The sequence below is a fragment of the Puma concolor genome, chromosome B4, assembly GCF_028749965.1.
Source record: "Puma concolor isolate L17-30 chromosome B4, mPumCon1.1.hap2, whole genome shotgun sequence".
NCBI lineage: Eukaryota > Metazoa > Chordata > Mammalia > Carnivora > Felidae > Puma > Puma concolor.
Window position 1 is genome coordinate 143,037,735 of NC_141673.1, and position 18,346 is coordinate 143,056,080.

Sequence of the window (18,346 nt, forward strand, 5' to 3'; positions counted from 1 at the left end):
TATAGGAGAACTGCTGGAAAAGTTTGTTTTCACAGACTGCAAACTCTAGGCCACATTTGTACAGAAATGTGTGATGGGTTGTTACTTGCAGTTGTAGTGGACAACTTGTAAGCAGCTGCAGAAACGGGGTGCCTGGGCTTCATAATGCAGGTAGGTTTGTGGTGATGTTATTTGATCTCCCGAGTAATATGTTTAATGACCTAAGTTAGCTTCCCAAGGACAAATCTTACAGAAAGCCTGACAGAATTCAGAGCACTATAATCATCAGAGTGGGTCCTCAGTGACTTTGTGACATTGACTATAGAAGTAACTTACTGCACCTTAACTAGGGACCCACTGGGGTGTGCCACTCGCTCTGTGTCACCGCGTGCCCGGCAAAACTTCCCCATCGGCAGGATTTCAAAGGAAACTTCAAAGTTGTGCGTATGCTATTCTTTTCTCCTGGTTACTAAGAACAGTAGTGGATCCTCAGAGCTCTTGAAATTTCATCTAAAATCAGCTCGGAACTGGTTCTGATTCTAGTCCCACTTTTGGTTAACCCTTTAAATACAGAGTGTCTATTCTCATACTGACTCGGAAGGATTGAGAAAGATCCAAACGTTCTCATTAATAAAGTTATCTCTTAAAAAGCTGCTCTCACTTGGGGCACTTGGGTAGCTCAGTTGGTTGAGCATCCAACTCTTGGTTTTGGCTCAGGTCACAATTCCAAGGTCGTGGGATCGAGCCCAGAGTCCAGCTCTGTGCTGAGCATGGAGCCTGCTTGGGACTCTCTCTGCCCCTCCCCCATGTGCTCTCTGTCTCTGTCTCTCTCCAAAAAAAAAAAAAATTGCTCCCACTTGGCTATCACGCCTCCTTCCTCAAATAACACTTAGGTTGTCTTCCCACACACGGTGGTTGTCGACTCATGTTGTGATAAATAGTTCTCCATTAGAAGTACTGAAGTACTCCCAACTTCCCGTGGTTTGTCATCTTGATAAGAAATGTATGATTGGATGTTTCCGGGTTAGAGATTGTGTGTGTGTGTGTGTGTGTGTCTGTGTGTGTGTGTGTGTTACATTCTATAGAAATGAATGAGAGTATTCTAGAAAATAATAAAGGGCCAGAAAAACACCCCTCGTCCCACTTATGTGTGCCACCTGTGCTGGTACTTTGGCGTGTGCGTTTGCTTCTCCGCACAGATGTCACTGTGTTCAGATGTGGTTACATATCCTGTCTTCCTTTAATGAGCAGTTTCTAAACACATGTCTTGGATGTAAGATTTGTGGGATCTGCCTTGAGAACCCATCTGCCAGCAAACCCGTTTTGTTGGTCTAAAAAGACCGTATTCTTCATGAAATGTTCCATATTGGCAGTGTATGACCTCTGAAAGCTGTCAGGGGTTGGCATTAGCAGAAAGGTGTGGGGGCCACACCTGTGAAGGGTAGAGAGGTCACAGGTCAAGGTGGGGGGGTCATGCCATCCTGAGCCCTGGCAGCTGCCGGGCAGCCCCTTAGTTGTCACACTGCATCACAGCAGGTCCTTCCTGAAGGACCGTCGGAGGGGTACGTAGTGATGGACTAAAGCGCTTTCTGAAGCAAAAACAGGGTCTTTTAAGTGGTATTGATTCTAATGCATCCAAAGGTTGTATCAGTTACTTGTTAAGTTCTTGCTTATGATTTTCACTTCTCTGCTGGCATGCCCAGGCATGTGGTGGGGCCACGGCTCCTGATGTGGGGTTTCCTCCGCACGCTTCTCCCCACTCTCTCGAGTCAGTATTTGTTCCTCCCTGGAGGAAGTACTCTCATTTGAAAGGGAAGATTGGTTTACGTGGGACTTTGTTACTCACCAAAGTAACAGTGGCAGTTGAGTGAGCTCGGAGATGCCCGAGTGCAGCCGATACAGCGTGTGTGCACATAGTGAATGGCGTATGGTTGTTGAAACGGAGTATGGCGGTGCTCTCTTTTACTCACTGTGCTGTTCCTTCCTAGGCGATCAGATTAAGGAACATTCCCAGCTTCCAGGTTACTGTTAAGTAATGAAGTAAAAGAGAAAGCCGTGCAGCTTTACGACAGCGTGTGTGTGCATGTGAATTACTCACCGTCGGATGACTCTCGCACGTCTTGAATTTTGGTTTCAACATACTGGGGTTTAAAATTCCTCAATCAGTAATGCAATAAAAGCCAGTTGAAAACTAAATGGACAAGGGGCCTGGAGGCTCCATCAGTGGAGTGTGTGACTCTTGATCTCAGGGTCATGAGTTCAAGCTCCACGTTGGGCCTAGAGATGACCTAAGAAGAATGGACAAAGGACTTGATTAGACGCTCCGCTAAAGAAAGCATACAGTTTTATAAATTCATCCCCGCGTTTCCTGCATTTTGCTAAGGTAGCGGCTTTGGGAGAAATGTAACAGCCTCTCCGCTTTTACATTTTCAGATGAGTGCTCAAAAAGGCAGCCACTGAACCATGATTCCTATAGTTCTTTTGTGTCTCCATGAGCTCGCTTTCATTTTGTGTTTGCAAACCTGGAGGGCCGAGCGCATGTCTGCGGCCCCCTGCTCACCCGGCCCCTCTGTCTGTCTCTGCAGCGTGTACTCTGGGCACCAGTCCATTCTCATCCCGCCTTCTGAGCTGGAAACCAACCCTGCCTTGTGGCTTCTTGCCGTGAGTCAGTACAAAGTCCGGGACACGTTCTGCTCCTATTCAGTGATGGAACTTTGTACCAAGGGGCTGGGCTCACAGACAGAATCACTCAAGGTAAGCAGCCTGTCACCCGGCTTCCAGGGGAACACCTGCCAGCATCCTAGGGAAGCTCGCTGTCAGAGGGCATGGGGAGGGTTTGCTGGTGCTAAAATGATTGTCCACAAAAACCGAGATATAATCCGCTGTCACCAGAAGCTTCCAAGACTGATTTCATGTGAAAACCTTAGTTTAGAAGATGATTTCCCACTGCCACCAAGAGTTATAGGTCAGGGTGTGTGGCACTGTCGTCTGTGATTCCATTAGGTCTGCCTGAAAGGCCCTAAATTGCCTTTTCTTCTGTTGGTGAATTCCCTTGTTCCGTGGAGTTAATTTTACTGTGATGCTGGTGTTCAAGTGATAATTTGAATTTAGCTGTTCGTTTTTGTTTTCCTCGATCACCCTGATTTATAGGTGTGCATCCTAATCAAAATATTAGCATTTCCTTCCACTTAAACCAATAACATTTTGATAGACATATTTTCATGGTAAATGAAGTAGTCATCATCCAAGTAAGGAGGGAGGAGAGAATAGTCATACACCTGTGTTGATTTATATTCTGATACTATCCATTGCTTATATCTTTTTTTTGTATATATAGGTTATATCGTGTATGTGTGTGTGCGTGGGCGTACGTAAATTGTCTGTATATATAAATAAGTATATATAAATACTTATGCAATACGTTTATATCCTGAATTTTGTTTTCCTGTTTAGAACTAATGCATTAAGCTTAAGAAAAGAAATACGAGATAACATTCACATTAAGTTATGTAAATAAAGGCGTAATTTCTTGAAATTATAAATATATATAGGAAAAGAAATTTGTAAGACCTGCTTATCACTTACATCCACCCGTATTGTTTTATAAAATCATGGAGTACCTTTCACGAATGATCACGCAATTGAGTGCTTTCTAAGCACTTTACGTGTTGATTCATCTAACCTTTACAACGGGTGTGTGAAGTGGAAACACTACTGTCTCCATTTTAAAGATGAGGACACTTACGTGACAGAGAAATTGGGCACCCTTAGCAAGTTCTTACACTTAATGAATTTTGGAGCCCTGTTTGGAATGTCTGGCTCCATCCAGGTCCGCCATCTCGAGACGCAGGCTGCACTGCCGCCCCAAACACGCAACTGTGTGAACGATCGTTGGTATCACCCAGTTTTAATGTTTTCTGTGTGATTTTTGTCTGTGAGGTCCTATCTGTGCACGAGCTCCCGGTGCCAGAGTGACCTGAGCTGGTGTCTCCTGCACTGTTCAGGAGCCTGTGTCCGTGCCCTGTGCTCAGGCCACTGTGCGGGGGGGGGGGGGGGGGGGGGGTCCGGGAGGGCTGCGTGGCTCTGCCTGTGCCGCACGTCCTCCCACTGCTCATGTTCTGCTGGAGACCATCGTTCGCCACCCGCCGCCCACATAAACGCGGCTCCTTCCACCCCACGGGCCCCCAGCCCAGCCGGGAAGCGCCCTCCGCACAGAGTCTCGTGCTCCCCTCATGGGAGGCCCTCCTCCAGGTCAGTTCACTGGATTTGGCGCAGAACTGAGGTGTGCTCAGACATTCTTAATTGTGAGAATTTGGCGTAACCTTTTAAGTCTCATGGGACCCAGAAGGAATGTGTCTTTTCCACTGTTACATTAAACACAGGGTTTCTCACTCATGGGCAGCGTGTGCTGTTGTGTACCCGTGTCTTACAGGCGTGTGTCCGGGTGCTCCCTTGCTTCCACACACCCTGTCCCTCAATTACTTTGTCCAGGACCTTGCTTGGCCTCCTCGTGCTGCTTGCTGCTGCATCTTGCTGGTTTTTAAGATCTGTTTATGGTGGCGTCTTTGATAATCTGGTACCTGAATGATTTCTTTTTCCACGCGCATGTCCTAGGACAGTTTAATTAGCAATGTGGACACCAGCCCCCGGGAGTGAGTATCTGTGTGGAGTGTGTGTGACTTCCACCCATCTGGTTGAGAAGGTCACACCCTTGAGCCCTGAAAGGCTGACGTCTCACCGCTGTCCTTGCTTCTAGGCACGGGGCCTGGACTTGTCCCGCGTGCGGACCTGTGTGGTCGTGGCAGAGGAGCGGCCTCGGATAGCGCTCACCCAGTCTTTCTCAAAGCTCTTTAAAGACCTGGGTCTCCACCCGCGGGCCGTGAGCACCTCCTTCGGCTGCAGAGTGAACCTGGCCATTTGCTTGCAGGTGGGTTCATGGATCCCTAAGTGCCCCAGTCAGAGTGACTTGTAAATTTCAGGCACACAGAGTAGTGGGGGTAGTCTCCTTGGCCGACGCTGAGCTACGCGTACAAGACACGCTTTAATCAAATGCATGTGATTGGTACACACTTGTTTGTGGTTTTTTTTCTTTTTCTTTTTTTTCACTCTGCGTTTGTCAGTAGCCATGACTCATAACTAGCATTCGTAGAACTTATTCTGTACTGAAACAGTTTAACTTTTGTTAACGTGAGTAGCAGTTGGCCCAGACTCCTGAAGTCAGGCTTTGTAAAGATGCCATACTAGACACAGGTTTCACTGTGGCAAGAAATCCTGTACAGGCAGTAATTTCTGTAGGAAGAATGCCAGGTACTTTAGCAGACTTGGGAATTGGCTGCTGGGATGGCAGTCTGGAAGTGATCAGTCGTGATTGGCTGCACCTCTGTGGCATGGGTGTGAGGCAGTCCTCGTAAGATACTCTTGTGGCAACTGTGGCTAAAAGCCCACCTGTGACCATCCTCACTATTCCTTTCTTTCTTTGAACCCTGAACACTGGCACACCCATCTGTGGAGATTCTGTCCCGGGTCAGGGCTGCCTGAACACGAGGACAGGGAAGCCACATAGGAATTCCATCACAGGGCACAGCTGTAGACTTTGTTCCTCGAACATATTGAGAGATAGAAACGCCAGTCACAGCAGGTGCTGGAAGGGGGCATGTTGACACAGGTCTCCTCCCGACTTGCCCACCCACTGTCCTGCATTTCTGACCCCAGAGGTCACAGTCACCCCCACGGGTGACCTCAGAAAGCTCCGGGGCGGCCGCGTCCTCACCGGCACTCTGGGTGCTGCTCTGCCACAGATATTGGCCAAGGAGGGCCTCTTGCCATGTGACTGGTCTGATGTGATTGCTTCAGAAACATTAGCTGCAGATGGGTTTTTCTTTCTTTATTTCTTTCTTTTTTTCTTTTCTAATTTTCTACTACATCCAGAGGGGCATTGCCATCGTGGGCATGGTGCTAGTTTGGAATCTTGGCAGCATCTTGAAATATTTTCGTACATTTTACGTTTTTTTCCACTTGTTTGTTTGCTTTATTCTCAACTCATATTCAGCCACTTTTCCTTTTTCTGAATGGTTAGTATCAGTGAAAGTCGGCAGAGATCAAGCGTATCCTAAAAAGCAATGCAGGCTCATGGTCCCTTGCCAAAACACGTGGGGCCAGGTATGCTTCAGGATGGAGGGGTTTTCTGGCTTTGAGGAGGCAGCACCCCATCTTCACACACAGCAGTGTCCCTGCAGCTCAAGGGAGGGCCCCCACACGGCAAGGAGCCTTGAGTCACCTGAGTCAGACTGTACCCTCATTGGGCATTTCCTTATAATCAGTGAGGTACAGAGTGAACATGCAGAGGCTTTTTCAGTAAGTGAAGCGACTTGGACACGGGGGTCAAAGAAGCCCCCCCCCCCCCAGCAGGTGGTATCTCAGCAAAGTGCCCCAGGAAGCCAGAGAGGCAGAAGCCTGAGGCACGGCCGGTCAGTGGAAACATTAGTTTTCCATGAGTCGTAGCGCAAGTTACAGCAGGCGTGGGGGACGGCTGCGAGCAGAGCCCACGGTCCGAGGGGACACCCATGGCTCCCGCTCCCACGGCCTTTCTGTAGGGCTTGACCCACAAGTGCCTAATGAGATTTGTCAAACACACAACACTGAAGTTTATGAATGTTTACACACATAAGGGAAATACCCTGAACGTTTCTGAATTTCTTACGGGTTGAATATTTTTATAAAGGAGTATTTCAGAAAAACAGCAAATACAGACTAGCCGGTAAATAAATGATTAAGTCCATAATTCCATTTACCCAGAAGTAATACCATTAATGCCTTGGTGTAAAACTATCGAAAGCACAAAAAGCTGTAATCCTCCCTCAGTTCCAAATACTGGACTTGAGTGTGTAAAGGCGTGGGGCGTTTCCGTTTTCCCCTCGGAGCAGAACTGGCAGAACCAGCAGCACACGTGCAGTCGCTGAGCGGGGACGCTTGTCTTCCGCTGACGCGTTACTGTCTGGCACGCCTTCTCAGGAGGACTGACGGCCGTCCGCACTGTGGGCCTGCCAGTTGGCACGACGTCCTCTAGACCGGCCCCGGCGGGAGCGGGAAGGCGCCTCCCCTCTGCCAGGTGCCTAGTGGGTGGGGAGGGACACTGCCAGATGGGGTGGGGCCTCGGCCGTGCAGTCACGGGCCATGTTCTGTGGGGACACCTGCCACTCTCAGAAGGGGTCCCTGCTCTTCGGGGGAAGGCCGAGTCACACGGTGGACAGGTTTTTATGACTGCAGACTACAGTGGGGTCTTAACGTTACATGGAGATACAGGGTAGGGGATCGTTTTTACTTTGCAAGAATGGTTTTCACGGATAGCGCTCTGACTCTCGTCATCTAGCCCCAAGCATCCCTCCCAACTCTGCAGTTTTACACTAAAGGCCATTCTCCACCACAGAGTCTGATGCTTTTACTCCTGGGCACCGCGACTTGTGCTGTTCTTGGCCTGAACTGCACTTCTGCCATCTTCATGTGACAAAAACCTCTGTCCGTGGCCCTCTGAGTTCTCGAGCTGGAAGTATTTTCCTTGCTCTGACCTCCCGTGGCACTTCACCCCTCACACCTGACGCCTTCTGCCACGGCTTACCCCTTTGTAAACAGTTTCTGGTCCCACAGTCAGTGAGGGACTCAGCCCCGCGCAGTATCTCATGTGGTCGCACGGCTGATGCTCAGAGCTGACTCAACCTTATCAAAAGACCAGAATTCGATCCCTTTAGCTGCAGATACCGATCACTTTGGAGAAACCAGGCGCGGTTTTTTGTTAAGAGTCCAGCCTCCGGTGTGAAGTAGTTCTGTGGCAGCGATGAGTCCCCTCCGCAGTGAGCCCATGGCGTGAGTGTCCACCAGATCGAAGCCATGGCCTGGCTGTAGCTCTCCCTTGCCAGCGAGAATCAAGGGTTCCCTGTCCCTCAGTGTAGTTAGCTCAGGTCGCAGGTCCCGGGCCTGCAACTTAGGCGAGAAGACGTTCACCCTCAGGACACACGCGTTCTCTGACCAGAGTATTGGGCCTTGCGGTTCCAGGTAGCATCTGGTTGGATCTCCCCACACCTCACTGGGGGTAAGTTCATCATTTTGTTCAGATGGAGGAGACTGAGGCTCAGACAAGTTAAGTGAACGTCCCCCGTCGACCAAGCAGGGAGGTAGAGACAGGGCCTTCACTGCTCACGGACCACATGATCCAAGCAGGCTCGGACAGTGAACACCAGGAGAACCTGAGTTGTTTCTAATGGTGTCCTCCTCTCTAGTGTCTTAAGGCAGACCCGCTGTTTCGTGCGACCTGAATCGGGCACTGTGAAAGCCGTGTTTTTGTGGGTAGGAGGCCGCTGAGGGAGGCGTTCCAGTCTGTTGCTGTGGGGGTGGGGGGCCTACAGGGAAGGCGTCTGGGCAGCTCAGAGCAGTGCTGGCCGCTTGCTTACACTGCTGCATGAAGCCCTGCATGATTTAAGACAAAATCAGGAAGATTGACAGATGGATCATTGTCAAATATACAAATGCGCAAGTATAAAAAATTGCGACGTGAGACCATCATAAAAATAGAAAATTGAGGTATAATTTCCATGCTGTTGACTCAGCACTTCCGTCTCAGAAGCCAAGTGATTTATTTACCCGCTTACTGTTCCGAGGCAGGACCTGCCACTTGAATTATTTTGGCACATCCCCCTTGAGCTCCACGTCCTAGCTCAGTGGTGGCAGAATGGACCCATAAAATTAAGTGTGGCTGCCTTGGATTTTACACGAAATACTGGTATATTGTAGACAAGAAAGAAACGCAGAAGTATGTGCCATTTTTTATACTTAGAGATGACATTTCCCAGAATCTTTAGCCATAAAAACAGCTTTAAAACGGTTTGGATTTGTTAAATCTATGACAGAAGCGGACATTAGGTCAAATTATGACTTCTCAGTTTAATTAAGTTTGACCTAAATTTCACTTAGTGCTATTAGGAAGTGTCACGTGCTTATTAACCTCTTTTGAAAAAGACGTCACCTCCAGTCACAGTTGCTCTTGTCAGAAATATAAGCTGAAAGGTCTTCGGTTGTATTCGAGTAAGAAATTTAGCTCACTGCAACAGAAAGCTGAGCATTCTCCTCCCCAGCAGAAAGAAGGGAGGGAAGATGAGGTCATCTTTTTTCTAAGACTTTAAAGTCACCTTAAACAGAAACTTTGATCTTTATTATATTTTAGAAAAATAACAATTAACTATCTGGGAGGAAAACTCATTATAAGTAGCTGTATGGGACTAAATCAATAGTGACAGTTATAGCCAACCTTAAATCTTAAAACTCACAAATGCAGGAGAAATACAGCCAGTGTGATAATGAAAAGTGAAGTCACTGATTGTTGGAAAGGAAAAAAAAAAAAACAGGAAGCTCAGAGGGCAATATAAATCTTAAGTAATTCTCAAACTAAAATTAATAACTATAATACTTTCATTAATTTGAGCTCTCAATTCATTGTTCCCCCTCCAGTGCTTTTAGATGGAGCAAAATAAAAATAAACGAGGGGCCGTAGGGGGTTGTATGCTCCCTGGAATTAGTCATATTCAGTGGAAACTCACACACCCTTTCCTGCTGATCTGTGTTGTCCCAGATCATGAAGATGAACACTGGAGACCATGGACCTGTACTGGTTACCAGTGCACCAGTCAGTGTTCTGATTTGCACACAGCAGGAACCTTCTTTGGCAATTTAAATGAAAATGCATTTACCGAGACACCATGGGTCATGCTCACAAGCAGCCCAGGAGCTCGAGGACCTGGGTTGGGACCGTGCACCCAGGAATAGCTCATGCCCCAGCGCTGTTCCTGGGAGGACACTGGTGTTGTAAACTGCACCACTGAGCGGCTGGTCCTGGATGCCAGCCCCACTTCCAGCACATCTGCAGGGAGCTCAGACTTTGGAGCCATGAGTGGACACGGTTACCTGGTCACATGCTGGCTTCTGGGGTGGTGGGGAGGACAGTGTGGGCCGTTCTTAGTTACTACACAGAACGGGGGCCTTGTATCCCTCACAGATCCAAAGGTAGGGGGAGGGTCCCCCAAATACAGGAAAAGGGTTCAGATGGTTGGTGACCAAAAGGGGTGACTGATTGCTGTTTCAGCCTATCCCTCTGTCTGGCCAAATCAGCACATACTCTCTGTCCCGTTCTTACATGTCGCCTGCCCCCTAAAAAATTCTCCTAACGTGGCTTTCACTTTTAGAACCAGTAGTAACACACCCACCATCTGTCCAAAGAAGAAATGAGCTGAAGCGTCGGCACTTGAGCTATTTCTAGGTGGTAGCCCTTCCCTTGCTGATAGTGAAGCCATGCACTAGGTTGTAAAGTCCACCACCACGGACGGACGGGCTCTGTAGGATCATGGGCGGAGGGACAGGGGAGGCACATTCACGCGTCCCTCTGTAGGGCTGCTCTGGGCGTGTGCTAGGCATGAAGTGACCACGGTGACAGGCAGTTGGCGTCAGACCTGCCGCTTTCCACGTGTGTCTTCCCCTCTGGACACTCTGGAGCTTTGGGGGTAACCACAGGGAGAGCGTAGGGTCCCAGACACCCTGATGGGCTGTCCACCTGCGGGTGAATACCTGTGACCACCTCACTGTCAGTTCACTTTGGCTTGAGTTGGTGCATTATCAGTCACAGGAAGTTCTAGGTTGTAGCCTGTGCCTTGAACCAGGAACATGGGCTTAGGAGCTCGTTGGTCCTTCCACTTGAGCTGCGCTCACAGACACAGCCACCCTGCTTCCCAGTCTGCATGCTTTCACGCTGGGGGGACTGGCAGCCGTCTGTCCTGAAGCCTTCATAGCACTTTGTCTTGCAGGGTTGAGAGCAGGCAGCCTGGGCCTGTGGCCCATATGGCCAGTCTGCACAGCCCTGCTCTGCCAGCATAGCTCCAAGCAGAAGCAGGTGGCATGGGAGCCAACGGTCATGGCTGTGTTCCTGGGAAATTCTGCAAAAGCAGGCAGGCTTCTTCTCTGCACGTGGGTTTGCTGACCTTGGTGAAAGTTAGCTACTTAACTGGTTAGTCAGTACGCGGCACGGACTGCCACAGTCTGGCCTGGCACGTGAGCTAGATTTTCACTACCTCTGGCCCTAACAGACCCACTCATTTCCCTGCCGGTCTCTCACTGCGGCCACTCCTGATACCAATTTCTGATTCAATCAAATGCTTAATACCAACCACAGAAACCGGCTCTGCTTGATGTTAGTAAAAGAGACATTTATTAAAAAGAAGTCTGGGCTTCCATTTTTTACTAGGCTGTAGAAGTCACATTCCAACCCTAACAATTAAAAAAATCCGGTTAATATATACAAGTTAAAAGGTTTTATGATCCATCAGAGAGCTGAAGCTTCCAGAAGCGTCAATGAACCGAAGTCCTCTGTGGAGAGAAGAGACCCAAGTTTTCATCCTGGCACAGGAGCGGCAGGAGGAATTCGCCAGAGAGACCAGCCAGAGCGCTGATGTGGCATGTGGTGTGGGGAGGAGGGTGAAAATCCCAAGGAGCACGGCTCCGTCACTCTGCATCCCTGCACCAGCCCTGTCCAGAGGGGTCTGCAGGGCAGGAGAGCCGAGAGAATCATCTAAGGTTCTTCAGGCCTCCAGTAAAAGCAAAGCAGCAGGATTCTGAAGCCTCAGGAGAGGCCCTGGAAGGGAAACCATTTCCTCTGAGAGGCTGTGGGCCTTCCGTGGGTGGGAAGCAGAGGGACTGAGGGCTGAGCAGAGAGCAGGAATCGAGTACCTTCCTTTGGGCAGCCCCACGCTGCTGGGTGCAGTACTCTTGTACTCTGAAGATGGAGGTGTGTCAGGAGCACGTGCCTCTCAGCCCCCTGGGCCTTCACCAAACACGGCACATTTGCCTTCCAAAGGCTGGACGTTGGGCTCCAGAATGGAGACAGCTGGGGAGAGGCTGGACAGAAGGGAGAACCACCTCATCAGGCAAAAAGGTGGTGTCCAGAGTCTCAGATTCCAACTCTTGGTCCTGCCCTGTCATGAAGCCAGCATTGAATGGCACCTCACTGGAGCTGTTGGGAGAGCCCAGACCACCTGCAGCATACTCACTGAGACACCCAGACGAGGTCAGAGAAGGGTGTGCCCTTTCCAGGAGTAGCATGTTTGTTACTTCAGTCTCCACTGGTCTTTTAAATGCAATGCTTGCCTTACAGTAAAAAACCAAAAGACATACAGAAAGAAAAGGAAATCTAGTATGTGGTCATAAGAAGAAATGGTCAGTAGAGCAGACATGCTGGAATTACCAGCAGCTCTAAAATAACTATGAAATGTATGTTAAAGGATCTAATTGAAAAGGTATACACCTGGCGTGAAGAGATCACCAAAAGACAGAAACTACAAAAAAGCAAATGGAAATGCTAGAAATGTAAGCTGCAGACATAGGAACAGAAGATTCCATATGGTTCCAGCAGCAGGGGAGAGGGCCAGTGAGTAAACTTCAGGTCCAATCAGTAGAAACTCTCCCAAGTTGAAAGACAAGGAGAAAAGGAAAGATACAAAATGGACCGGTCTCTGAGATCTCTGGGGTGACCTCAGGTTGTCTGACTCCATGTAGTCTGATCCCAGCAGGGGAGGGAAATGGGACAAAGAGCAGTTTGAATACATAATGGTGAGGACTGATGAGAGGTGTCAACCTACAGACTCAACATCTCAGTGAGCTCCAAGTAAGTAAAAACACACCTGCTCGCATCCTCATCAAATGCCAACATTAGAGATGGTGTTAAAGCAGCTATAAAATGCACAAAGGACAAGAAAAGACAGAAACAATACAAGTCAGAATCCAGTGGAGTGCTATCTTTAAAGTGCTAAAACCGTTTATCCAGTGAAAGTGCCTCTTGGGAAGAAAACAGATTCTGTAGACAGCGCAGAGCCGAGGGACATCATCTCAGCAAAGTCTGGCTGAGGTGCTCAGGTAGAGCAATCACACGAGGCAGCTCAGACCTGTAGGAGGAAGGGAAGAATGCTTGGAAAGGTAAACACAGGTAAATGTTTGATCTTTTTTCTATCACTGGATAGATATGTAAACACCTTACATTTCTTTAAAGACTATTAACTACCCAACGCACAAAAAGACAGTTGAGGCCTCTGAGCCTGAGTAGAAGCAGCACGTGGGGCAACAAACCTCGGGGCAGGCAGGGAGGCAGACAGAAATACGCTGCTGTTCATTGTCATAAAGCAATCTTATGTGAAGGTGGGTTGTGATAAATTATGCAACTTTTAATGTCTACCTCAACATCTAAAACAAAGTGGTCAATAGAGCAGATAAAACGCTATACCCAAAATACTCTGTGCCGGTGGGGGGGCGGGGGGAAGGAAGAAAGGAGGAACAAAAACAAAAGGGACCAGGAAACAGTTACATCAACAGTTACATTAAATGTAAATTAAGTAGGCCAGTTAAAAGGCAGAGATTGTCAGGCTAAAAAGATTGAGCTGTATGTAGTTCCAAGAAGCACACCGTAACTTTGAGGGTATTGACAGATTGAAAGTAAACACAAAGTCTGCAAAAGACGAAACAAAACAGATGAACATGGTGGGGGGGGGTGCAGGAAGAGGGGGAGGGAAGGAAAAACAAGATAATAACAGAAAGGGAAGCAAACCGTAAGGGACGCTTAACTACAGAGAACAAACCCAGGGTTGCTGGAGGGGAGGTGGGTGGAAGGATGGGCTAAATGGGTGATGGGTGCTAAGAAGGGCACTTGCTGGGATGAGCACTGGGTGTCATATGTAGGAGATGATCACTGGGTTCTACTCCAGAAACCAGATACCACACTGTATGTTAACTAACTTGAATTTAAAACAAAACAAAAAACAATGTGTTAGACATAAAGGTTACCAAAAAGTGAACAGGTGTCCATTTCATGATAGTTAAAGGGTCAATTCACCAGTAAAACGAAAATCCTAAATGCATATGCACCCAAAAACTGAGCTTCAAAATACGTGAAACAAAACTGACAGAATTCAGAGGGAAGGGAGATAAATTCAGAGTCATAATTGAAGACTTTACATCTCCCATTAAAAATCAGCACGTAGAAGATTTTAACAACACTGTGGCCTAACCTGATGTAACGGAAGTTTAAGAACACTGTACTCAACTTCTATGGACTGGATTGTAACCCCACAAAATTCACATGTTAAAGCCTTAACCCCGTTATGACTTTAAACAGAGGGCCCGCAAAAGGTAATAAAGGCTGAAGGAGGTCATTAGAGGTGGGGAGTTAATCTAATAGGGTCGGTGTCCTTACAAGAGGGAGGGAACTCAGGGCTTACACCCTCCTGCACACACAGTGAGGAAAAGCCACGTGAACACAGCAAGAAGGCAGCTGTCAGCAAGTCTAGAAGAGCGCACTCACCAGAACACAACCTTGCCGGTTCCTTGGTCTCTGACTTGTAGCTTCCAGAACCATGAGGAAATAAGTTTCTGTTAAGGCACACAGTCTGTGGTATTTTGTTATGGCAGCCCAAGCAGACTCAGACACCAGCATCTGTGGAGTTGACATTTCTTTCAAACCTGAAAAATTCTCCGAGAAAGACTAGAGAACAATTTTCAATGAATATTAAAAGACTGCAATCACTGAGTATATTCTCTGTGATGTAATTGAACTAGTAATCAATAATAGGAAGATGGCCAGAAAATCCTGAAATATTTGGAAATTAGCACACTTATGAATAAGCCATGAATTAGAGAAGTCATGCGAAAAATTAGGAAACACTTTAAAAGGATTGTTAATGAAAATATACAAATTTTGTTGGTTGCACCTAAAGAAGTGTTCAGCAGTAAATGTTTGTGTTAGGGAAGAGGAGAGTTTAAAATCTATTTAAGCTTCTACCTTAAAAACTCTAGGGAAGAGAAAAAAATTAAAACCCAAGGTTGAAAACAGAAAATAAAAATGTGGAAATGAATTAAATAGAAAACAGACAAATGGAAAACTCAGTACAATTAAAAATTGATTCTTTACAAAAATAAATTTGGCAAACTGCTACCAATACTGATCACTAGGAGAAGAGAGAATAATATCACGTGCTGGCAAGGGCTGGGGCAATTTTTGAAGTCTTTGTGCATCACGGTTGGGGTGTGGGACAGTGCAGCAACTTTGGAGAACAGTTTGTAAGTTTCTTGTATGGTTGCACATGGACTTCCCATATGACCCAGCAGTTCTCTCCTGGGTGTTCACCCAAGAGGAGTGACAGTGTACATCCTCTTCAGGGCTTACACACAACGTGTATAGCAGCTTCGTTCATAATCATCAAGACCTGGAAACAGCTACATATCTATTACCTGAGGACAAGGGGCAGGTTGTAGTCTGTTTATGCAGCAACATATCATCATCATCATCATCATCATCATCATCATCATCATTACTGTCATTGTTCTATTATTGAATGGGAGGAATAGACTCCTGCAGGGAACAGCATGGACCTCATGAACAATTTTCTGGGTGAGGGAAGCCAGACACAGAGGTCTGCATACTGTATGAGTTTGAGTGTGTACATGATATCCTGGATAAGGCAAAACTGTAGGCACAACTATCAGATCAGTGTTGCCAGGTGTTGAGGGCCAGGGGAAGGAATTTACTGCAGAGAGGCAGGAGGGACTTTTGGGTTGATGAAACTTTTCTGTGTCCTGTGATGGTGGTTACATGACTATATATTGGCTAAACTCAATCAACCTGTAAACTTAAGGATGAATTTTATTGCATGCAGATTATACCTAAATATATCTGAGAGATCAGGAGTGAGGGAGGGGGGAAAGTACATGTAATAGGGTTGGGGATTTCTTCTATTGGCCAAGATGGAATAGCAGGGTCCAGATTTACCCTCTCTCCTGAAACAAGCAAAGAATGGTCAAATACACGAAGCATGGCACTAGATACCAGGGAACAAAGAAGGAAAAGCCTTGAGAGAAGCAAGGTTAGCCCTGTGATTTCTCCAGGTCACTGCTTTGAGACAGCTTCCAGGGCACAATAGACAAGGGCTGAGGGAAGACAGAGCCTGGTGAGCTCTTTGAGTGGAGAGATGGAGCTGAGTCTGAGGAGACAAAGGTGGCTACAGGTAACAGGACAGGGTGCTGCAGAGGAGAGAGACACGGAGAGCTCTGGGGATTCACAGAGGACCTGCCTCAAGTGTTTGTAGAGCATCCTCAAGTATCCCTCTGAACACCAGTCAGCATCAATCCTGTTATAAAAGTACTCAAAACCATGAAAGAACCAGCCAAAAGGACTGTAGTGAATACTGCTTGTTCCCAGCAGCTACACTGAGAATCTCATAATTCATGAGGCACTGGTCAGGTCCCACCTAACAAATATTTAAAGCAAGAACCAGGAAGATCAAGCTCTTTCCAAGTAATTTGACTTAGAACAAAGCTCAAGAAGATTTATAGGGATTAAAAAAAATACCCAGCACCCAGTAAGGTCAAATTTAATAAATGTCTGATATACTATTAAAAATTACACAAAACAGGTAAATACCACAGTGAGGAGAGAGAATAGTCAATCAAAACTGAAGTAAACTGATGCAGATGTTAAATTTACAGACAAGGACACTAAAAGAGTTATTTTAACTATGTTCCAGATATTCAAAAAGTTAAGAAGAGTCATGGAATGTTAAAGAGGGGGAAAAAGCCAATTGAACTTCTAGAAAGGAAAACTACAATATTTGGGATGAAAAATATAATGATGGAATCGATGGCAGAAGAAAGTATTGGTGAAGTTGAAGACATAGCAATGGAAACTTTGCAAAATAAAACATAGAAAAAAATTTAATGGTAAGAACATCAGTGAACTGTGGGATAACTTTAGGTGACTTAAATAAGAAGCTTGGAGTCCCCGAAAGAGGAAGAAGGAGTCTGTACCCAGAAAAAAATATATGAAGAACTATTTTAATTTTGATGGAACAAATCTCAAAGCTCAGCTACCTCCAATATAACCTGAAGGAAACTGCTTACGTTGCTCAAAACCAGTGTTACAGGGAATATCTTAAAAGCCTCCAGATGGGGGGAAAGGCAAGTTGCGTACAAAGGAACAATGATAGGGATCATTTCATATTCCTTATCAGAAATGATGTGAAAAAGACAGTAGAGGACATCTTTACAGAAAGAAAAGAACTATCAACCTAGAATTTTACACTCAGTGGGTATATCTTTCAAGAACACAGGCTAACTACTTTTTTTAGCCACAGGAAAAAAAGCTGAGGACTTACCATCAGCATACCCACGCAGGAAGACATATTAAAATCCTTTCAGAAAAGAAATGATACCAGATTGAAATATGGATCCGTACAACAAATGAGTAGTGTTGGAAATGGCAGCTGCATTGGTAAACATATAAGACTTTTAGCACTGCTTAAATCTCTTTAGAAGATTATCGATGGCTTATACAGAAATGGTAATTTATCATATGTGAAAATCAGTATGACAACTGTCCAGAGGTTGGGAAGGGAGAAATGGAAGTATAAGGTCACAGGGTTTCTTTACCATACATAAAGTGGCATAATATCACTTGAAGGTAGGCTGTGGTAAAGGTGTGTGCCATAAACCCAAAAGTGACCATGAATTTTGTTTTCTTTAAGCAGGTAATAAACTAATAAGCCAACAAGGGAGATAAAATGCACCTATAAAGCAATGCTAAATACAAAACAAGTCTGAAAAGAAGGGCAAAAATATAGATGGAATGAATAAAAAAAGATGGATTTAAACTTGACCACGTTAGTGATTCAATAAATATAAATGGTCTAAACACCCCAAGTAAGATGCAGAGATCATGATATTGGATTTTTAAAGAGCAAAACCTAGCTATATGTAGCCTACAACAAACACGTTTTAAATTTTTTTTAATGTTTATTTATTTTTGACAGACAGAGCATGAGTGGGGGAAGGTCAGAGAGAGAGGGAGACACAGAATCTGAAGCAGGCTCCAGGCTCTGAGCTGTCAGCACAGAGCCCGCCGCGGGGCTCGAAATCACAGACTGCGAGATCATGACCTGAGCCAAAGTCTGATGCTCAACCAACTGAGCCACCCAGGTGCTCCCTTTTTTAAAAAAATTTTTTAATGCTTATTTATTTTTGGCAGAGAGACAAACACGTTTTAAACACAAATAGATTAAAAGGAAAAGGACAGAAAAGTTGTACCATACTAACCTTAAAGGAGAGCTGAAGTGGCTATATGATTATCTAGCAATATTAATTTCAAAACAGAATACTGCAGGGATGGAGAAGGTAATTATAAGAAGGTAATTTAGTATATACAAGAAAGAAAGTGAATCTACAATCCAAAACCTTGACAGGAGAGAGAGAAAAAAAAAGAATGTCTAGGCTCAGATGATTTCACAGAAAAAATACC

At 46.1% G+C, this 18,346-nt stretch overlaps 1 protein-coding gene across 8 annotated transcripts in view; it reads left to right on the forward strand.

Moving 5' to 3' along the window:
* Positions 1 to 18,346, forward strand: part of DIP2C (DIP2 acetate--CoA ligase C (putative)) — a 415,544-nt gene that overhangs the window by 359,396 nt on the left and 37,802 nt on the right. For 7 of the 8 annotated variants that reach the window (XM_086715073.1, XM_086715079.1, XM_086715076.1 and 4 more), the window contains 2 exons: positions 2,565 to 2,733; positions 4,736 to 4,906. In XM_086715073.1, the coding sequence (XP_086571199.1) occupies positions 2,565 to 2,733; positions 4,736 to 4,906 (340 nt within the window). Of the gene's footprint in view, positions 1 to 2,564; positions 2,734 to 4,735; positions 4,907 to 16,580; positions 17,886 to 18,346 lie in introns of those variants that run through there. The other variant, XM_086715077.1, reaches the window with a different exon arrangement.